Source organism: Oncorhynchus mykiss, chromosome 17 (assembly GCF_057628025.1).
Source record: "Oncorhynchus mykiss isolate SJ-2025 chromosome 17, ASM5762802v1, whole genome shotgun sequence".
NCBI classification, from domain to species: domain Eukaryota; kingdom Metazoa; phylum Chordata; class Actinopteri; order Salmoniformes; family Salmonidae; genus Oncorhynchus; species Oncorhynchus mykiss.
The window spans coordinates 23144447-23172374 of NC_143038.1; the positions used below are offsets into that span (position 1 = coordinate 23144447).

General features: G+C 42.8%; 1 protein-coding gene and 1 long non-coding RNA gene across 6 annotated transcripts in view; one reads left to right on the forward strand and one right to left on the reverse strand.

Annotated features, from left to right (window-relative positions):
* Positions 1 to 27870, forward strand: LOC149975871 (uncharacterized). Of its 2 annotated transcripts, none has more exons than XR_016487822.1 (3): positions 1 to 126; positions 15703 to 15812; positions 25989 to 26119. It is a non-coding gene; the product is annotated as an uncharacterized LOC149975871 (long non-coding RNA). The 2 variants fall into 2 exon arrangements; XR_016487821.1 differs by lacking the exon at positions 1 to 126 and adding an exon at positions 15362 to 15526 and having other exon boundaries at positions 25989 to 27870.
* Positions 17639 to 27928, reverse strand: part of mtss1 (MTSS I-BAR domain containing 1) — a 117223-nt gene continuing 106933 nt past the window's right edge. For 2 of the 4 annotated variants that reach the window (XM_036949856.2, XM_090205065.1), the window contains one exon: positions 17639 to 21403. In XM_036949856.2, the coding sequence (XP_036805751.1) occupies positions 20325 to 21403 (1079 nt within the window). In that variant the 3' untranslated portion in view covers positions 17639 to 20324. Of the gene's footprint in view, positions 21404 to 22258; positions 22286 to 24317; positions 24541 to 27928 lie in introns of all 4 variants that reach the window. The other 2 variants (XR_016487820.1, XM_090205066.1) reach the window with 2 other exon arrangements.

Below are 27928 nucleotides of genomic sequence, written 5' to 3' on the forward strand. Positions count from 1 at the left end.
CTGGAATTGAACCAAAAAGGCTGGCAGAATAACATCAAAGATTTTTTACAACTAAACCAAGATAGACCACAGCCTGTTGTTTCCAATGGGAAGAAATGAGTCATAGCGGGCAGAACAAGCAAGGAGGTGGGCATTCTAGCATACATCTCCATATTTCTGTTAGGGAACTTCTGCTCTGTGTAGTGCGCTTGTGCAATAACTCAATTCGCCTTTGCACTTCTTCTAAACAACATATTTTTTAAAGGTTTTGCAAAGGGCAAAGTATGCAAAACGTAGTCCACTCTGTTCATAACATATTTTAGTTATGGGAACAAAAAACTGTATTGAAATCCAATGTTTCATCAATGAGAAAATTGTCAAAATGCATCTCTTTCCATCTTCTCCCACTGCCGGCCAGTGGGCTTTCTCTCACTACCGTATTTGGTAGTGAGTGGAAACGGCAAGTGGATGCTTCACATTTGTGCATCCGGTGAAATATCTGTCTCATTGTTCTATCTGTGATAATATGGTCCTTTCAATGGCCGATTGTTTGCTTTTAACGAATCCTGTCTGACGTGTCTCATTGCTTTTTGGTCCACATTAATAAACGTCATAGGGCTATATGTGTCACGGCCAGGTCATTGACAGTGCTAAGCTGACAGCTACAAAACACCTCCAGACTAACATTATGAGGGCATCTAGCGGCTAAACCAAGACATGACACCAAAACCACAATCGTTTATAAACAGACTTTTACTGTGCTTTGCCCACTCTTGTTAAGAGTCTCCCTAAAGTCAAAGACAACAGCCATTTCAAATGGGCACACAATGGAGCTCTCTATGCGGGGGACATGCCAGAATCAATTGCCTCAGGATAAGTAGCAAGTTTTCAGCTTCGTTTCAAAAGGAAGACCCCTCACGTGGTTCGGCGCAACACAAGGTGGCCGGTTACCATGGTGAGGGTGGACAGAAAAGCACAGGGCAGGCAGAGATTTGGCGGGAAGTGCTGACACAAAGTGCTGCTTTTGTTGACTTTGTTTCTGGACTGGAGGAAGTCAGAACTGTTTCCGTCCTGATTTGTACAGTCCACTGAACATAACGCCGTTATATCTGGTTGAGGAGACGTGGCCACGTCAATGATTTGATAAGTGTTATCCCAGTGCTCATGAAAATGTTTCATCTTGCATGCCTACGCAATCTTACAGATAAATAAATTGACAGAGAAAATTTCATGACCTTCTCATTTGTCACACTGGATAAAGTCCAAGACAGAGTATGTATCTCATTTTTCAAACTGATAGTAAACTCCCTATTAGTCAAACATATCCAACCTGACTCACCTATTATATCAGAACAAGAAAACATTTGAATATATCAGAACAACAAAACATTTTAAGTCAGAAAACCTCCCAGCAGGGAACAACTTACAGAGAGCCCTCCGTAAATATAGGGACAGTGAATAATCTAAGACTATGAGGTTAAAGTGCAGACTGTCAACTTTCATTTGAGGGTATTTTCATCCATATCGCATGGATAAGGATCCAAAGTATTGAGACAAATTCATAATGTGTATTAAAGTAGTCAAAGGTTTAGCATTTAGTCCCATATTACTAACACGCAATAATTACATCAAGCTTGTGACTCTATAAACTTCTTGGATGCATTTGCTGTTTGTTTCGGTTGTGTTTCAGATCATTTTGTGTCCAATAGAAATTAATGGTAAATAATGTATTGTGTCATTTTGGAGTCCGTTTGATTGTAAATAAGAATAGCATATGTTTCTAAACACTCCTACATTCATTTTGATGCTACCATTATTACGTATAGTCCTCAATGAATTGTCAATAACGACGAGTGAGATTACAGATGCACAAATATCATACTGATCAAAATAATAATTTTATTGCCTTAGTACCTGGCTCGAATTTATAAATCATCCCATCAGTGTCATATCACGTACAATATATGGAAACATCTAGGCAATGGGGACTGTCTAATTGTTGTGATTTTTTTTTTTTTACAGTATTTCAGACATGCAGAGAATGAAGTTGGGTTACTTTTATGTAGCTTTGGGTTACTCCTAAGTCATCTCCAACATTGTGACTTTATATTACAGTTTTTCTCAATCGTGTACATGCATTCTTTGGAACTGTGGTTGAATATATCTACAGCAGAACAACAATGATCAAATGCTTAAATACATTTGCAGAATGTCTGATCATGTTCTTGCCTTTGTACCTCGATTGCATATCTTAAACACACTTTTGCAAAACGTTAAATGCAATTGTCATCAATGAAAACTAATTTCGCTGTAAAGTGTTTTGTTCGCGGAATATTAACACGTGGTTTTCACCAGAAGAGAAAGGGTTGCAAATGTGTTTACAGAAATCAGTAAATAATACTGCACAAAATTGAAAATGGCTTTATTAGTTATAATATAAGGAAAGAGTTAGGCAATGGGGACTGTGTTATTTTAATGTTTTTTTTACAAAATTGCGGATATGCAGAGATGCAGAGAATGAAGTTGAATGACTTCCATTACAGAGCTTTGCTTTAGTGTGGATTGAGGTCTACATTACATTCATATGAGTTCTGTTCCTCCACTTTTGAACCTGTTTCCTACAGCATCTTCACAAGGTCCTTTGCTGTTGTTCTGGGATTGAGTGGCACTTTTTACACCAAAGTACGTTCACCTCTAAGAGACAGAACGCGTCTCCTTCCTGAGCAGTGTGATGGCTGCGTGGTCCCATGGTGTTTATACTTGCGTACTATTGTTTGTACAGATGAACGTGGTACCTTCAAGAATTTGGAAATTGCTTTTCCCATGATGTCAAGCAAAGAGGCACCAAGTTTGAAGGCAGGCCTTGAAATACATCCACGCGTACACCTCTAATTGACTCAAACTATGTCAATTAGCCTATCAGAAGCTTCTAAAGTCATGACATCATTTTCTGGAATTTTCCAAGCTCTAAAGGCACAACTTAGCGTATGTAAACTTCTGACCCACTGGAATTGTGATACAGTGAATTATAAGTGAAATAATCTGTCTGTAAACAATTGTTGGAAAAATCACTTGTGGCATGCACAAAGTAGATGTCCTAACTGACTTGCCAAAACTATAGTTTGTTAACAAGAAATTTGTGGGGTGGTTGAAAAGCTAGTTTTAATGAATCCAACCTAAGTGTATGTAAAAATCTGACTTCAACTGTATGTATTCAGACCCTTTGCTATGAGACTCAAAAATGAGCTCAGGTGCATCCTGTTTCCATTGATCATCCTTGAGATGTTTCTACAACTTGATTGGAGTCCACCTGTGATAAAGTCAATTGATTGGACATGATTTAGAAATGCACACACCTGTCTATTTAAGGTCTCACAGTTGTCAGTGCATGTCAGAGCAAAAACCAAGCCATGAGGTCGAATAATTGTCCGTAGAGCTCCGAGACAGGATTGTGGCGAGGCACAGATCTGGGGAAGGGAACCAATAACATTTCTGCAGCATCGAAGGTCCCCAAGAACACAGTGGCCTTAAATGGAAGAAGTTTGGAACCACCAAGACTCTTCCTAGAGCTGACTGCCCGGCAAAAACTGAGCAATCGGGGGAGAAGGGCTGTTGAAGGGATTTAATTCCTCTGTTTTAATTCCCAATCAAAATTAAATTCTCTGTCAATTCATAAGGATTTGTAAGACCCCTTATTTTATAAGAATGGACAGAGCCCCAGTCTTAAAAGTCAAGTAACAGCCTTTAATTCAAGAGAGTACTGAGTTCATACACATTTTACCACAGGTTATAAACTGAAAATGACGTCAGCGTTTTCTAAATGTTCCGTCTCTTCTTGACACTGGTAGAACGGCCCTATAGTTTTCAAGCCTTCCCTCCTCGCCTAGAGCCAAGGTCAGTCAGTGTAGATAAGCATTCTAGACAGTCTGGAGATAGTTCATTCATTTGTACAAAGGAACAGACCGTCATTGTACTAAACTCCCGACTACATTCACTACATTATATTAAATACTGAGAGCAAGAGAGAAAATTCATACATGTACAGTAGCATAATAGTATTCTGATTAGTACATCCTGATTGAAATGTATACATAATTAGTCATCATTGATAAAAAAAATCCCTTAACAAGGGCCTTATGGGAGGTGACCAAGAACATGATGGTCACTCTGACAGAGCTCTAGAGTTCCTCTGTGGAGATGGGAGAACCATCTAGAAGTATAACCATCTCAGCAGCACTCCACCAATCAGGCCTTTATGGTAGTGGCCAAAAGGAAGCCACTCTGTAAATGCCACCTGACAGCCCACTTGGAGTTTGCCAAAAGGCACCCAAAAGACTCTCAGACCATGAGAAACAAGATTCTCTGGTCTGATGAAACCAAGATTAACTCTTTGGCCTGCATGCCAAGTGTCACGTCTGGTGGAAACCTGTCACCATCTCTACGGTGAAGAATGGTGGTGGCAGCATCATGCTGTGGGGATGTTTTTCAACGGCAGGGACTGCAAGACTAGTCAGGATTGAGGAAAAAAATGAACATAGCAAAGTACAGAGATATTTGATGAAAATCTGCTCCAGAGTTCTCAGGAGTTCAGACTGGGTCGAAGGTTATCCTTCCAACAGGACAACGACCCTAAGCACACAGCCAAGACAACGCAGGAGTGGCTTCGGGAAAAGTCTCTGAATGTCTTTGAGTGGCCCAGCCAGAGCCTGGACTTGAACCCGATCAATGTACACACAATATGGGGTATTTTGTGTAGATTGTCGAGAATTTTTAAAAATAATAATCAACTTTAGAATAAGGCTGTAACGTAACAAAATGTGGAAAAAGTCAAGGTGTCGGAATACTTTCCAAAGGCACTGTATGTGTGTAACACTGGAGAAGGGACACTTCATTGAACCCACTTGTGGGAGACGCAACAATTTTGACACCAGTGAACACCGTGGAACTTTGGCTGAACACCACCATGTTTATGCACCCCTTGGGGGTACTTCTGTCACAATGAGCCTCACTCGGTTTAGGCAGTAATATGCATTGTGGTAACCGGCTGGCACCCAGAGCTGAAGCTGATTAAACATCATGATCATTACACAGGTGCACCTTGTGCTGGGGACAATAAAAGGCCACTCTAAATTGTGCAGTTTTGTCACAACACAATGTCAGAGATGATTCAAGTTTTGAGGGATCGTGCAATTGGTATGCTGACTGCAGGAATGTCCACCAGAGCTGTTGCTAGATAATGTAATGTTAATTTCTCTACCATAAGCCACCTCCAATGACGTTTTAGAGAATTTGGCAGTACGTCCAACCGGTCTCACAACCACAGACCATGTGTAACCACGCCAGCCCAGGACCTCAGCATTTGCATCTTTACCTGCGGGATCGTCTGAGACCAGCCACCTGGACAGCTGATGAAACTGAGTATTTTTGTATGTAATATAGCCCTTTTGTGGAAAGTTTAGTTTCAATGAATGTATTTGTTTTGAGAAGGCAACTACATTTTCAAAATGCATTTATTGTTTCACAAAAGGCTACAGATGTCTGTGTCTTGAGAACACTGTTGTAAAAACATTGCTCCAAGAAATGTTTGTATGCGATTGAGAAAAACTGTAAAGAGCTTTGCTTTGGTGTGGATTTAGGCCTATACATTACTATCAGTTGTGTTCCTCCACTGTATTCACCTTTCCTTATTTATTTTCTGGAATGTGTTCCTGTGCACCAATGGAAAGTCCCCAAAATTCTGAGCAAACCATCCTTTGTATTCAATACATGGAATTCGATTGTGATACTGATGAATGAATCCTGCTTATTTGTATTTTTATTATCAGGGATATTGCATTTGATGTGTAGTACATTGTTTGGCGAAATATGCATAAAAAGAGGGTAATAGCACATAACTCTGCACCTTTGGATAGTTGTACTTCCAATTTCGATCATCATGAGTAAATTATGTCAAAGAAAATGTATTGATCTACTGGGATTTTCTTTTGTCTGCATGGACTCAAGAGATAAACATGGTTGTGTTCATCTTTTTGCAGGCAGTCGTGTTCTTTTGTTGAATGTATTTGCCATTTTGACAGTATAATATGAATGTATTTATGTTTTGAGGAACTACTACATTTTGAAATTACATTTACTGTTTTGGATGTCCACAGATTTCGGTGTCTTGTGGAGTCGGTATTGAAAATGTTGAACTACATTACAATAGATTGTCCCATAAAAAAAAATCTACCATAGTGTACTATAGTATATACTGTGGCCTACAAATGAATGCATGTGTACCATGACAATGCAAACAATGGCAATTATTTATCCATATTACTCTACTGTGCAATGACAATCACAATTTATGTGTTGTACTGTAAATATTTAGCCATTAAAAAATCTGACATATCATGGTGGAAAGCTGGGAATCATACCATGAATAAGATAATTTTATTTATGAAAATAAATCCTGGTTAACACCCTCATACCTACATGAAAACAATACCTACGTTTACCTAAGAATACTACAGTACTTACTTTATAGTTATGTAGTGCACTGTATTAAACTGTAGTATACTTTAGAATATTTTACTACATACTATATTGATATGCTAATATTTAACTTGCATATTGTATACCCTGCCCATTCCCCGTATCCCAAGAGAAACCTACATGCCAAGTATAGACCAAGGTTTCCTCAAGGAGAAAGCCCCCACTGCTATGTCAAAGTCAATAAATAAAAAACAATATAGTAAACACTACAGTAATGGCCACAAAGACAGAAACAGTATATTACAGTAAATACTATAGTATATAAATATAGTAATACTACAGTATTTATACAATATAATACTATAGTATTTTTTCATGTGGACTGGGCTCTCTCCGACACCTCTTGCACTTCCTTTCCCAAAATCTTAACTGATCCAATCTGGGACACAGTCACTCTGTCATCAATTATGTGTCGCAGTGTGAACCACTGCCAAGGCTTCTTCCAGTAAGAGGGTCAGCTTGCTCATCGGTTCCATCCGATCGGAGGTTGCTAGTGACCGCGGCATGACAAAGACAATGATGACAACAGAAGCAAAAATACTCTCCTTTGCTGCCCCGTCCCAATTAAATTCAGATGAATTAATTATAAAGTAAACATTGACTTTACAATCTAACTCGCAATAACGTGTGTACAGCACATATCACAAATCAAAATCAAATCAAATTTTTATTTGTCACATACACATGGTTAGCAGATGTTAATGCGAGTGTAGCGAAATGCTTGTGCTTCTAGTTCCGACAATGCAGTAATAACCAACAAGTAATCTAACTAACAATTCCAAAACTACTGTCTTATACACAGTGTAAGGGGATAAAGAATATGTACATAAGGATATATGAATGAGTGATGGTACAGAGCAGCATAGGCAAGATACAGTAGATGGTATCGAGTACAGTATATACATATGAGATGAGTATGTAAACAAAGTGGCATAGTTAAAGTGGCTAGTGATACATGTATTATATTACATAATATAGAGTACAGTATATACGTATGCATATGAGATGAATAATGTAGGGTAAGTAACATTATATAAGGTAGCATCGTTTAAAGTGGCTAGTGATATATTTACATCGTTTCCCATCAATTCCCATTATTAAAGTGGCTGGAGTTGAGTCAGTGTCAGTGTGTTGGCAGCAGCCACTCAATGTTAGTGGTGGCTGTTTAACAGTCTGATGGCCTTGAGATAGAAGCTGTTTTTCAGTCTCTCGGTCCCAGCTTTGATGCACCTGTACTGACCTCGCCTTCTGGATGATAGCGGGGTGAACAGGCAGTGGCTCGGGTGGTTGATGTCCTTGATGATCTTTATGGCCTTCCTGTAACATCGGGTGGTGTAGGTGTCCTGGAGGGCAGGTAGTTTGCCCCCGGTGATGAGTTGTGCAGACCTCACTACCCTCTGGAGAGCCTTACGGTTGAGGGCGGAGCAGTTGCCGTACCAGGCGGTGATACAGCCCGCCAGGATGCTCTCGATTGTGCATCTGTAGAAGTTTGTGAGTGCTTTTGGTGACAAGCCGAATTTCTTCAGCCTCCTGAGGTTGAAGAGGCGCTGCTGCGCCTTCTTCACAATGCTATCTGTGTGATTGGACCAATTCAGTTTGTCTGTGATGTGTATGCCGAGGAACTTAAAACTTGCTACCCTCTCCACTACTGTTCCATCGATGTGGATAGGGGGGTGTTCCCTCTGCTGTTTCCTGAAGTCCACAATCATCTCCTTAGTTTTGTTGACGTTGAGTGTGAGGTTATTTTCCTGACACCACACTCCGAGGGCCCTCACCTCCTCCCTGTAGGCCGTCTCGTCGTTGTTGGTAATCAAGCCTACCACTGTTGTGTCGTCCGCAAACTTGATGATTGAGTTGGAGGCGTGCATGGCCACGCAGTCGTGGGTGAACAGGGAGTACAGGAGAGGGCTCAGAACGCACCCTTGTGGGGCGGAGATGTTGTTACCTACCCTCACCACCTGGGGGCGGCCCGTCAGAAAGTCTAGTACCCAGTTGCACAGGGCGGGGTCCAGACCCAGGGTCTTGAGCTTGATGACGAGTTTGGAGGGTACTATATGGTGTTAAATGATGAGCTGCAGTCGATGAACAGCATTCTCACATAGGTATTCCTCTTGTTCAGATGGGTTAGGGGAGTGTGCAGTGTGGTTGAGATTGCATCGTCTGTGGACCTATTTGGGCGGTAAGCAAATTGGAGTGGGTCTAGGGTGTCAGGTAAGGTGAGGTGATATGGTCCTTGACTAGTCTCTCAAAGCACTTCAAGATGACGGAAGTGAGTGCTACGGGGCGGTAGTCGTTTAGCTCAGTTACCTTAGCTTTTTTGGGAACAGGGACAATGGTGGCCCTCTTGAAGCATGTGGGAACAGCAGAATGGGATAAGGATTGATTGAATATGTCCGTAAACACACCAGCCAGCTGGTCTGCGCATGCTCTGAGGATGCGGCTAGGGATGCCGTCTGGGCCTGCAGCCTTGCGAGGGTTAACACGTTTAAATGTTTTCCTCATGTCGGCTGCAGTTAAGGAGAGTCCGCAGGTTTTGGTTGCGGGCCGTGTCAGTGGCACTGTTTGTCCTCAAAGTGGGCAAAAAAGTTATTTAGTCTGCCTGGGAGCAAGACATACTGGTCCGTGACGGGGCTGGTTTTTCTTTTTGTAATCCGGGATTGACTGTAGACCCTGCCACATACCTTTTGTGTCTGAGCCGTTGAATTGTGACTCTACTTTGTCTCTATACTGACGCTTAGCTTGTTTGATTGCCTTGCGGGGGGAATAGCTACACTGTTTGTATTCGGTCATGTTTCCGGTCACCTTTCCCTGGTTAAAAGCAGTGGTTCGCGCTTTCAGTTTCACGCGAATGCTGCCATCAATCCACGGTTTCTGGTTTGGGAATGTTTTAATTGTTGCTATGGGAACGACATCATCAATGCACTTTCTAATGAACTCGCTCACCGAATCAGCGTATTCGTCAATGTTGTTGTTGGACGCAATGCGGAACATATCCCAATCCACGTGATCAAAGCAGTCTTGAAGCGTGGAATCAGATTGGTCGGACCAGCGTTGAACAGACCTGAGCGCGGGAGCTTCTTGTTTTAGTTTCTGTCTGTAGGCAGGAAGCAACAAAATTGAGTTGTGGTCAGCTTTTCCGAAAGGAGGGTGGGGGAGGGCCTTATCTGCGTTGCGGAAGATAGAATAGCAATGATCCAAGGTTTTACCAGCCCTGGTTGCGCAATCGATATGCTGATACAATTTAGGGAGTCTTGTTTTCAGATTAGCCTTGTTAAAATCCCCAGCTACAATGAATGCAGCCTCAGGATATGTGGTTTCCAGTTTGCAAAGAGTCAAATAAAGTTTGTTCAGGGCCATCGATGTGTCTGCTTGGGCGGGAATATATACGACTGTGATTTTAATCGAAGAGAATTCCCTTGGTAGATAATGCGGACGACATTTGATTGTGAGGAATTCTAAGTCAGGTGAACAGAAGGACTTAAGTTCCTGTATGTTGTTGTGGTCATACCACATCTCGTTAATCATAAGGCATACGCCCCCGCCCCCATTCTTACCAGAAAGATGTTTGTTTCTGTTGGCGCGATGCGTGAAGAAACCAGCTGGCTGCACCGATTCCGTTAGCATCTCTCGAGTGAGCCATGTTTCCGTGAAGCAAAGAACGTTACAGTCTTTGATGTCCCTCTGGAATGCTACCCTTGCTCGGATTTCATCAACCTTGTTGTCAAGAGACTGGACATTGGCGAGTAGTATGCTAGGGAGTGGTGCGCGATGTGCCCGTCTCCGGAGCCTGACCAGAAGACCGCTACGTTTCTCTCTTTTACGACGTCTTTGTTTTGGGTCGCAGGCTGGGATCCATTCCGTTGTCCTGGGTGGAAGGCAGAACACAGGATCCGCTTCGGGAAAGTCATATTCCTGGTCGCACTGGTGGTGAGTTGACGTTGCTCTTATATTCAGTAGTTCTTCCCGACTGTATGTAATGGAACCTAAGGTTACCAGGTAACCTAAGATTACCTGGGGTACCAATGTAAGAAATAACACGTAAAAAAACTAAAAACTGCATAGTTTCCTAGGAACGCGAAGCGAGGCGGCCATCTCTGTCGGCGCCGGAAGTATGTTGTAACATACTAGTGTTATAAACTAATCAAAATATATGAGAGCTTGGCATTCTCTTGGCATTCTCAACCAGCTTCACCTGGAATGCTTTTCCAACAGTCTTGAAGGGGATCCCACATATGATGAGCACTTGTTGGTTGCTTTTCCTTCACTCTGCGGTCCAACTCATTCCAAACCGGGTTGAGGTCGGGTGATTGTGGAGGCCAGGTCATCTGATGCAGCACTCCATCACTCTCCTTCTTGGTAAAATAGCCCTTACACAGCCTGGAGGTGTGTTGGGTCATTGTCCTGTTGAAAAACAAATGATAGTCCCACTAAGCGCAATCCAGATGGGAAGGCGTATCACTGCAGAATTCTGTGGTAACCATGAGGGTTAAGTGTACCTAGAATTGTAAATAAATCACTGATAGTGTCACCAGCAAAGCACCCCCACACCATCACACCTCCTCATCCATGCTTCATGGTGGAAACCACACATGCAGAGAACATCCGTTCACCTACTCATCTCACAAAGACACGGCGGTTGGAACCGAAAATCTCAAATTTGGACTCTTTAGACCAAAGGACAGATTTCCACCAGTCTAATGTCATTTGCTTGTGTTTCTTGGCCCAAGCAAGTCTCTTCTTCTTATTGGTGTCCTTTAGTAGTAGTGCTTTCTTTGCAGCAATTTGACCTTAAAGGCCTGATTCACGCATTTTCCTCTGAACAGTTGATGTTGAAATGCGTCTGTTACTTGAACTCGGAAGCATTTATTTGGGCTGCAATTTCTGAGACTGGTAGCTCTAATGAACTTATCCTCTGCAGCAGAGGTAACTCTGGGTCTTCCTTTCCTGTGGCGGTCCTCATGAGAGACAGTTTCATCATAGCGCTTGATGGTTTTGCGATTGCACTTGAAGAAACTTCAAAGTTCTTGAAATTCTCCAGATTGACTGACCTTCATGTCTTAAAGTAATGATGGACTGTCATTTCTCTTTGCTTACAGTATTTGAGCTTTTCTTGGCATAATATGGACTTGGTATTTTACCAAATAGAGCTATATTCTGAATACCACCCTTGTCACAACACAACTGATGCTCAAACACATTAAGGAAAGAAATTCCACAATTTCTTCTAACTTTTAACAAGGCACACCTGCTAATTGAAATGCATTCCAGATGACTACCTCATGAAGCTGGTTGAGAGAATGCCAAGAGTGTGCAAAGCTGCCATCAAGGCAAAGGGTGGCTACTTTGAAGAATCTCAAATATAAAACATTTTGATTTGTTTAACACTTTTTTGGTTACTACATCATTCCATGTGTTATTTCCTAGTTTTGATGTCTTCACTATTATTCTACAATGTAGAAAAAAGAAAACCCTTGAATGAGTAGGTGTGTCTCAACATTTGACTGGTACTGTATATTTTGTGATATCCAATTGTAGTTACAGTCTTGTCCCATCGCTGCGGACTTGGGAGAAAAGAAGGTCTGCCGCACTGCTTCTTGACACACTGCTCTCTTAACCCGGAATCCAGCAACACCAATGTGTCGGAGGAAACACTGTCCGACTGGCGACCATGTTAGCGTGCATGCGCTGAGTCGCTAGAGCATAATGGGACAAGGACATCCCGGCCTGCTAAACCCTCCCCTAACCCAGATGACGCTGGGTCAGTTGTGCGCCGCCTCATGGGTCTCCAGGTTGCGGCCGGCTGTGACACAGCTCGGGATTGTACCCGGACTGTAGTGACGTCCCTAGCACTGCAATGCAGAGCCTTTGACAGCTGCATCACTCTGGAGGCCCCCACTGAGGAAAAAGTTAAGGATTTTAACTCCTCAGGTACAGTGCCTTCGGAAAGTATTCAGCCCCTTTAACTTTTTCCACATTTTGTTATGTTACAGCCTTATTCTAAAATGAAAAAATATATTCCGAAATCTACACACAATACCACATAATGACAAAGTGAAAAGAGGTTCTTAGAAATGGATTGCAAATGTAATAAAAATGAAAAAATAGGAATACCTTATTTACATAAGTATTCAGACCTTTTGCTATGAGACTCGAAATTGAGCTCAGGTGCGTCCTGTTTCCATTGATCATCCTTGAAATGTTTCTACAACTTGATTGGAGTCCACCTGTGATAAATGCAATTGATTGGACATGGTTTGGAAAGGCACACACCTGTCTACTTAAGGTCCCACAGTTGAAAGTGCATGTCAGAGCAAAAACCCGGCCATGAGGTCAAAGGAATTGTCCGTAGAGCTCCAAGACAGGATTGTGTCAAAGCACAGATCTGGGGAAGGGTTCCAAAAAATTGCTGCAGCATTGAAGGTGCCCAATAACACAGTGGCCTCCATAATTCTTAAATAGAAAAGGGTTGGAACCACCAAGACTCTTCCTAGTGTTGGCCACCCGGCAAAACTGAGCAATCAGGGGAGAAGGGCCTTGGTCTGGGAGGTGACCAAGAACCCGATGGTCACCCTGACAGAGCTCCAGATTTCCTCTGTGGAGATGGGAGAACCTTCCAGAAGGACAACCATCTCAGCAGCACTCCACCAATCAGGCTTTTATGGTAGAGTGGCCAAACGGAAGCCACTCTTCAGTAAAAGGCACATGGCCACCCACTTGGAGTTTGCCAAAGGCACCCAAAAGACTCTCAAGACCATGAGAAACAAGATTCTCTGGTCTAATGAAACCAAGATCGAACTCTTTGGCCTGAATGCCAAGCGTCACGTCTGGAGGAAACCTGGCACCATCCATACGGTGAAGCATGGTGGTGGCAGCATCATGCTTTGGGGATATGACAACGCAGGAGTGGCTTCGGGACAAGTCTCTGAATTTCCTTGAGTGGCCCAGCCAGAGCCTGGACTTGAACCCGATCGAACATCTCTGGAGAGACCTGAAAATAGCTGTGCAGCAATGTTCCCCATCCAATCTGACAGATTGAGAGGATCTGCAGAGAAGAATGGGATTAACTCCATAAATAAACTTGTAGCGTCATACCCAAGAATCGCTGCCAAAGGTGCTTCAAGAAAGTACTGAGTCAAGGGTTTGAATACTTATGTAAATGTGATATCAGTTTATCATTTTTTTATAAATTAGCAAACATTTCTAAAATCCTGTTTTTGCTTTGTCATTGTGCGGTATTGTGTGCAGATTGATGAGAAAAAAAATACCAATTGAAATAAGGTTGTGACCTAACAAAATGTGGAAAAAGGCCAAGGGACTGAATATTTTCCTAAGGAACTGTACTTCTCACAGTAGCAAGAGGACTCCGTATGGTGGAGTTGTTCTTTGTAGGGTACTGACGATTAAGTGATACTGCCTCGGAGTACGGTTGTCCCCTGCTGAGCGAAGATGGTTGTCCTATTCAAGCCGTGTCGATAAGTGAATCTGTGCCATTTTAATGAATGCATCTCCATTGAATGAACAAAGGAAGAATAGCCAGTTTCATATATCATCATTTCCACTGATGCTATAAAAAAATACTTGATCGGATGATGGGAAATGTACAATAACGTTGGATAATTAAGTTAGCTACTGTGAGGATATCTGAGACATCAGCCACAATAGACAAACAGATGCACTGGCCACAAGAAACTCAATATGGTGCCAACACAAGGCACGAGCAATGACACGCACACCCACTTATTTAATCATAGCATAATACTGGTGAAGGAATCACAATAGGTTCCATTGACAGGTGCTCCGAGAGTGCTGAATCACGAGTCGAGCTAAAAATTCCCAAAGGATTAGTGCTGTTGGAGTTACACAAATAGGGCTGGGAGGGTGAGAGAGACAGTTCCCGGTTCTGCTAGGGATCTGGAGGAAAGTTCAAGCTTGTATCTTTCTCTGTGTGCCTGTGGTTAGAACAGCAGAGGGACTGGGGAGAGCGCACAGAGCCGAAAGCAGAATTGAGTTGACTCACTCGTTGTTGACATAAACAGGCCCACATCAAGGGAATGACCACACACTGAGTCACCTCCGTTATACAGCCGTTCCAGGAGTAGCAGGCAGCGAGAGAGCACTTAACCCCCACTTATGCTGCAAGGAAAGGGGAATGTGCCTCAGTTATCATCAAACAGAAATGGACTTCTGATTGGAGTTGAGAGGAAGGGAAAGATATGCAGTAATTTCACTCAGATTTGACAAATTTACACAAAACCATCATTGAGAAAAAAATTGTCAGAATGACCTGTCCAGATTTGTTTGAATCAGACATCAGGGAATGGCTGGTATGCGTCTTGTCGTTGGTCAACAGGACAAGGTAGAAGTTGTCAGTAACCACTGACAGAGGGATTCAAAAATCTTATTCTGTAACGGATTAAAGACATGCTCCAGTACTTTGTCGACTAAGAAAAACTTTTTTTTAAACCTCCCCTTTGGGATGGATGTGTCAATGTGTACAGTGCCTTCAGAAAGTATTCAGACCCCTTGACTTTTTCCACATTTTGTCATGTTACAGCCTTATTCTAAAATTGAAATCAATCAATCGACACACAATACCCCATAATGGCAAAGCAAAAACCCAGAAATATCACATTTACATAAGTATTCAGACCCATACTTTGTTGAAGCACCTTTGGCAGCACCTACAGCCTTGAGTCTTCTTGGGTATGACGCTACAAGCTTGGCACACATGTATTTGGGGAGTTTCTTCCATTCTTCTCTGCAGATCCTCTCAAGCTCTGTCAGGTGGGATGGGGAGTTTTGCTCTCCCATCTCCACAGAGGAACTCTGGAGTGCTTTACGAGTGACCATCCAGTTCTTGGTCACCTCCCTGATCAGAGCTCTTTTCCCCCGATTGTTCAGTTTGGCCGGGCAGCCAACTCTAAGAAGTTTTGGTGGTTCCAAACTTTTTCCATTTAAGAACGATGGAGGCCAGTGTGTTCTTGGGGACCTACAATGCTGCATAATTTTTTTGGTACCCTTCCTCAGATCTGTTCCTTGACTTAAACCTGTCTCCGAGCTCTACGGACAATTCCTTGTACCTCATGGCTTGGTTTATTTTTTTTGTACAGTCAACTGTGGGACCTTTTATAGGACCTTTTATAGACAGGTGTGACACTTTCCATGTCCAATAAATTGCATTTACCACAGGTGGACTCCAAGCAAGTTGAAGAAACATCAAGGATGATCAATGGAAACAGGATGCACCGAGCTCAATTTCAAGTCTCATAGCAAAGAATCTGAATACATCTGTAAATAAGGTATTTCTATTTTCTGTTGGTAATACATTTGGTAAAATTCCCCAAAAACTTTTCACTTCCGTATTGTGTGTAGATTGCTGATATTATTTATATATATATATTTTTAATAAGGCTGTAACATAACATTTGGAAAAAGTGAAGGGATGTAAATATTTTCCAAAAGGCACTGCACATGCATATGAGGATATTTACTGTTTAATTAACCTCAATTAGCCACAAAATCCAGTTTGAAAGTGACTGTTTTCTTGAAGCTGTGCCATGTCATTTTCCCTACATTTCTCTCCACGTGGGCCAGCCCCCTAACAATTTGAGTTCTAGACAATGAGCTCCAGCCCCTCGCATTTGAGTGACAGCTAGCAAGAGGCCTACCAAGCATTATCCAATGTGGTTTCCCCAAACGCTCAGTGGAGACAGCAATTTTCAGGGGCCCACTTTTGGCTTGTGAGTGCTACTTTCAGAAGTACTGGCTAAAAAGTATACAAAAGTACTGGAGAATTTCTTTATGATTAGTATTTGGAGGTAGGGTAATCTGATGCTAGATCTGAAGTAGGATGGGTGCAACTTCTACCTTGAGACTCGATTTGTAATGAGTACCGTGCTACTGTACATGCAACAAACACTCAAACTGGACAGTTTTATCTCAATCTCTTCATTCAAAGACTCAAATCATGGACACTTACTGACAGTTGGGGCTGCTTTGCGCAATGCATTGTCTATACCTTCTTTCCCTTTGTGCCGTTGTCTGTGCCCAATAATGTTTGTACCATGTTTTGTGCCGTTACCATGTTGTCATGTTGTGTTGCTACCATGCTGTGTTGTGCTGCTGCCATGTTGTGCTGCTACCATGCTGTGTTGTCACGTGTTGCTACGTACTTCTACACCTGCATTGCTTGCTGTTTGGGGTTTTAGGCTGGGTTTCTGTACAGCACTTTGAGATATCAGCTGATGTACGAAGGGCTATATAAATACATTTGATTTGTCATGTGTTGCTGCCTTGCTAGGTTGTCGTCTCAGGTCTCTCTTTATCTAGTGTTGTCTCTTGTCGTGATGTGGGGTTTGTCATCATTTTTTTTATTCATCCTAGCCCGTCCCCGCATATTGGCCTTTTGGTAGGCCGTCATTGAAAATAAGAATTTGTTCTTAACTGACTTGCCTAGTTAAATAAAGGTTAAATAAATAAATAAAATATGCCAATGGTGGTGTGTGATGCCTTCCAGTGGCCCAGAGTGAGAACACATGTCACATGGTCACGCAGCAGCGCAATAGCTGTGCAATCCCTCCCTACATGAGATCATCCCCCTCTTATAACCTGCCAGTTACCGTGCAGCGCTGTCTGCTTAGTCATGATGCGTCTGCTATTATTTTGGCACGTTCCTAAGTTTAGAAGTTGCCGACGCCTGACAGATCTTACAACACATGGATAGGAATTTGAAGTATCAGCTAACCACATGTTACAGTAATTTATCAGTCAATGACATGGCACGCACCCATTATCTAGTGTGTGTGTCAGTGTGTGATTTTTGTCTGTGTACAGTATGAATGAAGTTAGAGGTAGTTTTTGCGAGCCAATGCTAATTAGTGTTAGCGCAATGACTGGACGTCTATGGGTATCTCTGTACACAGACATAAAAATGGTATCCACGAGTTCATCTGACTCTTGGGACGTAGATAAATGGCCTTATTGCCAAAATCCCAAAGTAGCCCTTCAAACATATACAGATTAAGTCAGTCCTCACATAGCTTTGTTACTAGACTAGATGTAAACAAAACAGGTTACATCACAAAAATGCGTGTTTGACCTTTGTGACAAAAAACAAGACAAGTAGTAACTTTTTGAACGCATTTATATTTTAAAACCCACATTCCTTTTCAGTTAAGGCTTCAGCTTCACTACACAGGTGCATTTGTGACACATAGCAATTGAACGCTTTTACAACGAGAGAAACTATTTACAGAACTGGATCAACAGGAGGAGGGTTGGTCAGTTGGAGCTCTATGGGGCAGCTTTGGGGTCAAAATTGATATTTTCTAAATGTATTGTCAAAACTCAAAGTTTCAGCTTCTCGCAGAGAGCCCAGGTCCCAAATGGCACCCTACTCCCTATATACTGCACTACTTTTGACCAGAACCCATGGGCCAAGGTCAATAACTGGAACATGGCTTTTAGAACAGTGTTTGGCTCTTCAGTTAAGCTGATTAGTGGGGTGGGAGTGGGACTGTAGCAGTGTTTGAGGTGGGAAAGTGTAGGCTGGCTGGGCCTGAAAAGGATCATTCAAAAATAACATTTTTACATTCATACAAAACTTCTTATCATTTCATCTCCTTAGTCTATACAACTGAATTTGGATTTCCTTCACTCAAACTGAGAGACTTCTCAGTAAAACCCAAATCTTATCGGATAACATACAATTAACCCAACAGAGAGAGAATGTCCCAGCTCAGCTGCCCCATAATTTGACTATCCACTACTCCTGCTCATTCCGCTAGGGCATTGCCGCTTCATAATTTGGCGTTAGGGAGATATGCGCACTCTAATTACCATTCGCCGTCTAGAACTTAAAGCTGTGGATCAAATGCAGCCCGATATTGCTTTAAAGCTGCTTGAGTCAGGAGGTGCGTTGTTGTATAATCCTGTTACAAAGGCCTCTACTACAGAGGCCATTGTAGTTCCTCTGGGAAACGGGCCTTTCTCCCAGGCAACATGAAGAGGCCAGAGGCAAGATGGGAGGGCGCACAATCGCTAAACCGGCCAATGGGATCATTCCATGCACCCGGCGACAGGTGTGAGGCAGCAACTGGTGTCAGGTAATTGGGCCTCCTACACAAACCGGGAGGTTCAAAAGAAGAAAGAAAAAGGAGGGATGGGGGGGAATGTGAGACAGAGAAAAGAATAACCCAGCCGGGTGCTAGTCTTCTTTAATGTTGGGGGAGAGGGATATGCACTTAGTGGAGGAGTCGGTATTTTATTATACCTCCCCCTCACTCAGGATTTTTAGGGGAAGAGTATCTATGTGTAAAGGCTAGAAGGCCCAAACCCCCACACATTTAAAGTAGTTTGGTTAAGAAGAAGAAACAAATTCTAAATGCAATGCCACATCACTTAAGTGCCTTTAATCAAATGATTTCACATCCTCCTCCCCCACGCTGTGATTAACAGTTGGGTAGGGCTCACATTCTAGGAACAGCCCAAAACCACTAACCCACAGGAGGACAAACTGTTGTCACTCCACAAACAGCTAGTCTCCTCACATGACTTCTATGGTCTGTAAGTAGTTTCGACAGCTTGATTGGTCCGCAACATCGGTTTTCATATCATTATAAAAATGTATATTTCCTAAAATCTTAATTTGGCCAGTGAGTGCATCATGTGTCAGGGGGAAGAGGAGTCAGGGGAGTTCATCTAGGCTGGGATTGGTATGTCACAATAGCACCATATGTTCCTCATAAAAGAGACTGATTACTTTAAAATAATGCTATTTTTTAAATTTTTTATAAACCAGATCTCCAACCTCAGATATCCTCCCTTAATCAAGTCTACCTATCAGAGATGCTACACTTATGGGGAACCCGGCCATCAGAAACTACACCACCTACATCACTAAATCAATGTGCTTTGCAATGTGAAGAATATCTCAAGATACACTTGAGTTTACAAAAACAATGACACCTTCGTAAAATTGAATTGCAGTCCTCCTCATCCCACACAACGGTGGCTTTACTTTCCAGCCCAACGATCTTACGGTACACATTAAGTCCTGACCCCTGCTATCAAAAGCCCCACAAAGCCCTTTGTTGAACCCGCGGTGACCCCTCTCTGCCCTGCAGTGCAAGCCTCTGATTGGCTTAAACAGTCAAACTCCATCACGAGGGGCCCATTGCCTCCGCCACACAGAAGGTGAAGGGTGTGTGTGTGTGTTAAGAGAAAAAAAAAGTCAACTGAATAAATAGAAAAGCCAGCTCAAAGCATTTCACTGTGGACCTAACAGTACACGAGAGTGATTGAGCTCACTTGATCATCTTGAACGAGATACAGACGAGAAAGCTATATAGGTCTAGTCCTGTGTCCTTGAATCCAGTTCCACTGGTTTTTTTATTTGTTCCCCTCTAATGAACTGATTTAGAGCTGGGACACCACATGGGTTCAATTCATTATCAGGTACAACAGAAAACCAGCAGGTTCCGGACATCGTAGTGTAAGAGTTTGAATACCCCTGATCCATGACCTCAAATGCTTTTATATAGCCAACACGCAACCTCGTATGTATAAACATCTTAATTACAGAGTGATAAAGAGGGCATATTTACCTAAGAGTCCATCTGAGGAAGATTATAATAATCATTTTAAAACACAGTGCTGCTGGACATTTGATTAGAGAGATGGAAGCCTTTTACACCAGACGAAATGTCCAAAAAGGCAACATCTACCCCCACCAAAAAAAAAGCAAGAAAAGCTAAGAGACAAGCAAGAACCGAAAAACAAAACGATGACAACCTACACTGGCAGGGAGGGACTCATTTGAAATGGCTGGGCGGGGGGATGAAGGGGGCAGATCGGTCGTTGGTCAGGGTCCGACGCAGTTTCACTCCCCGGATCATAGCGACCATGTGACCTCCGGCGTCCGAGGGCTCCTCCGCATCCTGCTCCTGGGCGGCAGGGGGCTGCTGGGGGGGCAGGCAGTGCCCGCTCTCCACCAGCTGGTTGGCAGTGCCAGAAGTATTGTGCTGTTGTTGGAGATGAGACTGCTGCTGAATCGGTTGCTGCTGTTGTTGTATGAGCTGCTGTTGCTGAAGCTGCTTTTGATGTTGGAGCTTCTGTTGCTGCTGCTGCTGGAGCTGCTGTTGGTACAGTTGTTGCTGCTGTAGCTGTTGTTGCTGGAAACGTTGCTGTAATTGAAACGTTTGCTGCTGTTGTTGTGTCTGGGCTGTTGGTTGCACCTGATGTGTCTGGGGCTGCTGTTGATACTGCAGGTGCTGCTGCTGGTACTGCTTTTGCTGCTGCTGGTGCAGGGCGTACTGCTGCTGCTTGCTCAGCTGGTACAGCTGCTCCGAGCTACCCATGGGAACTGGCGCCTGGCCTGGGATCAGCGAGTAGTACGGTGATGTGGACGAAGAATGGTGCAAGGGCATGGCGCTCAGGCTCTGGGTCGATGTGCACAAGCTGTGCTTGGTGTGGACCAGCCCGTGGTCCACTTTCCAGCTCATGCCCATCCCGCCCTCTGGTGGCCCCATGTTCTCATTGCTCCCGCTGTTCCCCCCTCCGCCGCAGTTGCCTCCCCCTTTTTCTACGCCCAGGGCTTTGAGGGGCACTTGGGGGGTGCAGATGGGGATAGGCATGCCACCGCTGATGGTGCCGCGGCGGTAGGCAGGCTTGGAGGAGGGCTTGCGGCGGATGGTGGCAGTGTGCGATTGGCACAGGCCCAGCAGCTCGGGCTCGGCCAGCAAGCTGACTGTGGAGGCGGGTCGCTTGCTCTGGAACATCTTGCGGTACTGCAGGCTGAGGTCGCTGTTGCGCGGGATGGTGGAGGACTTGTCAAAGTCAGGTGGGCCGTGGTGCTCCTCCTCGCCCCGGTGCAGGCAGATGTAGTCGTAGTCTGGTGGGTGGAGAAGGAGGGAGAGAGGGATGAGGGAGAGATGGGTAAAGGAGGGGTGAGGAGGAGGAGCGAGAGTAAACCTGTGGTTACTTAAGAGTGGAGGAACACACACAATGCATTTATTTCCTAACTGGAAAATAACATGGAAAGAAAGCAGACGCTTTGGACTGGGGTGGAAAATCTGACCTGATGCATTCCGTTATAAACCAAGGACTTTGTTGCACAAAGCTCTTCTACACTAAAGTACGTGAGACTGCATTGAAGACTAGAAATATTCGGTGGAGTCAGACATGTAAAATGTATTAGAGAACCACAAACTCAATGAGTCCAGATTTTCCCCAAACATTATAACCGAATGATGTCTGCATCCCAAATTGCACACTGTTCTCTATTTAGTGATCACCTTCTGACATAGGGCTTTGAATCACTGGCCAGTTTGTGACCGGAAGTAAAAAAATAAAAAAGCCTTATCTGATGAGGAAGAAATTAGGGGGCGGTGGGGGTGTATATATGATAAAGGGTGAGTCACCACAGAGCGATGACCTGTTACCAGGCGATGATGGTAAACATACTAACACAATTTCCGGGCAGTACCACATACGCAAACACGTGCATACGCCCAATCACTCACATAAGAACTCCGCTCATCCCCTTAAGCGTCTGGTCTCTCCTTCACATGTCACACACACACCAAATGTTCTACGCTAACGCTCTTCTTTCACTAACAAAAGGTCATTTGATGTGATGACAACTCACAGCACAGATGTCACACTAAATCACTGTGGATGATCTTGTCATTTCACTTGTAAGGAACAGAGAGGGACAAATCTAAACAGTAATGGACAAGAAACCTACCATAAAGAGGCAGCTCTTTCTTTACAGCTGAAAAATAATATAGAATTGCATTGAACTTATATACAAAAAGAAAAACAACTTGTGAGCTTTTTTCACATTTTGTTACATTACAGCCTCATTTGAAAATTGATTAAATAAATCTACACACAATACCCCATAATGACAACAACAACAAAAAAAAATTGTGTGCAAATGTATTAAAAATAAAAAACAGAAAAAGCACCAAATATTCAGACCCTTTGCTATGAGACTCAAAATTGAGCTCAGGTGCATCCTGTTTCCATTCACCATCCTTGCAAGGACCTATGTAAGGTCCAACAGTTGACAGTGCATGAGTGCATGTCAGAGAAAAAAACAAGCCATGAGGTTGAATTAATTCTCCGTAGAGCTTCGAGACAGGATTGTGTCGAGGCACAGATCTGGGGAAGGGTACAAAAAAAATGTCTGCAGCATTGAAGGTCTTCTATACTCCTCAGTAGAAGGCACATGACAGCCGGCTTGGTGTTAGCCAAAAGGCACTTAGACTCTCCGGTCTGATGAAACCAAGATTTAACTCCTTGCGTCACGTCTGGAGGAAACCTGGCACCATCCCTACAGTGAAGCACAGTGGTGGCAGCATCATGCTGTGGGGATGTTTTTCAGCGGCAGGGACTGGGAGACTAGTCAGGATCGAGGAAAATATTAAGAGCAAAGTACAGAGAGATCCTTGATAAAAACCTTCTCCAGCGTGCTCAGGACCTCAAACTAGGGCGAAGGTTCACCTTCCAACAGGACAACAACCCTAAGCACACATCCAAGACAACGCAGGAGTGGTTTCGGGACAAGTCTCTCAATGTCCTTGTGTGGCCCAGCCAGAACCCGGAATTGAACCCGATCTAACATCTCTGGATTGACCTGAAAATAGCTGTGCAGCAACCCTCCCCATTCAACCTAACAGAGCTTCAGGGGATCTGCAGAGAAGAATGGGAGAAACTCCCCAAATTCCGGTATGTCAACCTTGTAGCGTCATACCCAAGAAGACTCAAGGATGTAATCGCTGCCAAAGGTGCTTCAACAAAGTACTGAGTAAAAACATTTCTAAAAACCTGTTTTGTTTTGTCATTGTGGGGTAGTGTGTGTAGATTGATGAGCAAAATACATTTAAATTGAATCTATAACGTAACAAAAAGTCAAAAGTCAAGGGATCTGAATTACATTCTGAATGCACTGTAGGTGCCGTTACAATATGTATTACTATTCTCAAAATTCTATATCTATTGCGATTCAATACTGCACTGTTATGTTCCAAAGATATTGCACACTGTCTGCTGCAGAGAGACAAGAGAGAGCATGAGACAATTCGTCATGAAAATAAAAGTGCTGAAAGCACATTGGCTCACTATTTAAAAATAATACTGAGGCCAAGCTACAGGATGAAAAATACCAGAGTTTTGGTGCAGGTCTAGCCGACTAGCGCTAGCTAACGCTACCTAGCAAACAAATATAGAACATGTAATATCATCCAAAAATAATATTGCGATTTATAACTATCAATATTTTCTCCCATCACTAGGTAGCACTGCAGACAAAAGTGCATAATACTACCAGAGGCTACTTTCACAGGCTGATGCTGTAATAATGCTGTTGAAACAGGCACATGGATTAGACAACAGTGAAGACACGCTTCTGTTTTGGTTGTGAAATGACAGAAGTGACAGTCTTGCATGCGACAGACTGCAAAACGATCACAGACACATGTGCAGACAGACACACAGATAAGGCAGGTAGGCAAACAGACCGAAGAGTACAAATAGAGACAATACTTCAATCATGACACGTACACAGACAAACAATACGACACGAATGCATTATAAGATCCCAGACAGAAACCGACTGAAAAACAGATCTGGCTGAGCCAGAGAGAGACAGTACCAGTCAAAAGTTTGGACACACCTAATCATTCAAGGGTTTTTACTTTGTAGAATAAAGACATTAAAACTATAAAATTACACATATGGAATCATGTAGTAACCCAAAAAGTGTTAAACAAATCAAAATCTATTTGAGGAATTCCCTTAACCGGCTTCATGAGGAATGCTTTTCCAGCAGTCTTGAAGAAGTTCCCACATATGCTGAGCACTTGACGACTGCTTTTCCATCACTCTGCAGTCCAACTCATCCCAAACCATCTCAATTGGGTTGAGATCAGGTGATTGTGGAGGCCAGGTCATCTGATGCAGCACTCCACCCTTCTTGGTAAAATAGCCCTTACACAGCCTGGAGGTGTGTTTTGGGTAACTGTCCTGTAGAAAAACAAATGATAGTGGGACTAAGCACAAACCAGGTAGGATGGCGTATCGCTGCAGAATTCTGTGGTGGCCATGCTGGTTAAGTGTGCCTTGAATTCTAAATAAATCACAGACAGTAGCTGTGTTCGAATACCCATACTAACATACTGTATACTACATACTATTAGTTCATTTTAGTATACTGTAAACGATCGGTGTCCTTTCAGTTGAGCATACTCTACCGGAAGTTGATTATGTTGCTATGCAACCTCTTGCAAGCACAACAAATTACTAGCTAAACATTTGTGTGTTCGTAAATACAATCTGGAGTGCCAGAGTGTGCTCTGGGAGTTCTTAATTGTCAGATTGTCCATTTGTAAATTCTGAACGTTTCCCCTCTGAGCGCACACAGGCCGAGGTGTAGGGTTGATCTGAGAGTTCTGACCATCACAACAGGGGGTACTGACCATCACAACGGAAATGCAGTCAAGCACACATGCTAACTGGCTAGCTACTTCCAGACACAAATGAGAAAACACCTCACTGACCATTTTACTCGCCATAGCAGAGCTGATTAGGCTGTTTTCATGACACCGGCCAAATTAAAAACAGGTGTTGAGCGTTCTAAAATTCCTCAGTTATTCTGCGCTCTGGCACTCAGACGAGAGTGCTTTGAAAATCGGAGTATATAGCCAGAGCGAATTTATGTCCATTGAGAACGCACAACAACTATACCACTTAGCTATTAATGACGTGAATAATCAAGTCAATAAACATTGGGTAGTTAGATAGCGTATAGTTAATATACTGCCAAGTTCAATGTATTAGTAGCCAACTAACGAGGTAGCTAGCTAACATACCGATAGTACCTATGTTGTAATGATATTCTATGCAGTTCATAAGGATAGCGTAGCCAACACATTGTCAGCCAACATAACGTGTAGCGTAAATCATTTGAAAAGTCATTACAATGCTCAACATGTTCTCAACATTTGTCATATTTAACTCTTGGGGCTAGGGGGTAGAATTTTCACTTTTGGATAAATAGCGTGCCCAATTTCAACTTCCTGCTACTCATGCCAAGAATATAAGATATGCATATTATTCATGGATTTGAATAGAAAACACTGAATCATGTCTGTGACTATAACAGAACTTATGTAGCAGGCAAAACCACGAGGACAAACTGTTCAGATTTTTTTTTCCTGTCTCTGTTCCCCGAGTTGTCATTGCCCAGGGATATTTCTTAGGAACCTGTTTTCAGTTCCTACCGCTTCCACTGGATGTCACCAGTCTTTGGAATTTGGTTGAGGTTATTCCTTTGTGCAATGAAGAAGTAGGCCAACTAGGAACTGGGTACACTGTTGAGAGTTGCGCAAGACGTAAAAAGTATCGCTGATTTGTTTTCATTCCTGTATTTGTATGCCCTCTCTTAATTCTCTCTTTCTTTCTCTCTCTCGGAGGACCTGAGCCCTAGGACCATGCCTCAGGACTACCGGGCATGATGACGCCTTGCTGTCCCCAGTCCACCTGGCCGTGCTGCTGCTCCAGTTTCAACTGTTCTGCCTGTGATTATTATTATTTGACCATGCTGGTCATCTATGAACATTTGAACATCTTGGCCATGTTCTGTTATAATCTCCACCCGGCACAGCCACCCCATATAGCCTGGTTCCTCTATGTTTCTTCCTAGGTTTTGGCCTTTCTATGGAGTTTTTCCTAGCCACCGTGCTTCTACACCTGCATTGCTTGCTGTTTGGGATTTTAGGCTGGGTTTCTGTACAGCACTTTGAGATATCAGCTGATGTACGAAGGGCTATATAAACACATTTGAACACAGAAAGACCCGTCTACAATTTAATCGATAATTAACGTTTAAAAATACCCAATGTTGTATTACAAAAGTAGTTAGAAATATTTTGGCAAAATTTATAGGCAACTTTTGAAATATTTTGTAGTGACGTTATGTTTTTTGTAAGCTGTTTTTTCTGGATCAAACGCGCTTTATAAATGGACATTTTGGATATATATGGACAGAATTAATCGAACAAAAGCACCAATTGTGATGTTTATGGGACATATTGGAGTGCCAACAAAAGAAGCTCGTCATAGGTAATGCATGTTTTATATTTTATTTCACTGTCTTGTGTAGCGCCTGCAGGGTTGAAATATGCGAACCCCTTTGTTTACTACTGGTGCAGATGGTGCAGGCTATCAGATAATAGCTTCTTATGCTTTCACGGGTAAATCATTTTAAAAATCAGACGTGTTGGCTGGATTCACAACGAGTGTAGCTTGAATTGATTATCTTACATGTGTGATTTAATTAAAGTTAGAATTTTATAGTATTTTATTTGAATCTGGCGCTCTGCATTTTCCCTGGCAATTGGCCAGTTGAGACATTTGCGTCCCGCCTATCCCTAACTAGTTTTAAAGCAATTAATTTGCATCCACTCTTGGACTTCGGCTGCATATTTTCTGCAAATCTGAAAATGTTGTGAAGCCACGCCCATTTCCCCAAAGAATTGCATTATGGGCCCTAAAAGTACGGCAATAGAATCCACTGCGTGCATACTTCGTATTTTGGTGAATGTAGTACGACATCCGGGAACTTTTGGCATATTAACTTTATCCTGTTAGTATGGGTATTCGAACACAGCCAGTGTCACCACCACCTCCTCCATGCTTCACGGTGGGAATCTGTTCACCGACTCTGCTTCTCACAAAGATACAGCAGTTATGTACCAAAAATCAAATTTGGTTAATCAGACGAATGATTTCCACCGTTCTAACGTCCATTGCTCGTGTTTCTTGGACCAAGCAAGTCTCTTCTTCATATTGGTGTCCTTTAGTAGTGGTTTCCCCTCTGAACAGTTGATGTTGAGATGTGTCTGTTACTTGAACTCTGAAGCATTTATTTGGGCTCCAATTTCTGAGGTGCAGTTAACTCTAAACCTCTGGGTCTTCCTTTCCCGTGGCGGTCCTCATGAGAGCAGCCAGTTTCATCATAGCGCTTGATGGTTTTTGCGACTGCACATGAAGAAACGCTCAATTTTTTTAAAAATGTCCCGTATTGACTGACCTTCATGTCTTAAAGTAATGGACTGTCGTTTCTCTTTGCTTACTTGAGCTTTTCTTGCCAAATAGGGCTATCTTCTGTGTACCACCCCTACCTTGTCACAACACAACTGATTGGCTCAAATGCATTAAGGAAAGAAATTCCACAAATAAGGTACACCTGTTAATTGAAATGCATTCCAGGTGAGACTGTGCAAAGCTGTCATCAAGACAAAGGGTGGCTACTTTGAAGAATCTCAAATAAAATACATTTAGACTTGTTTAACACTTTTTTGGTTACTACATGATTTCATATGTGTTATTTAATAGTTTTAATGTCATAAAT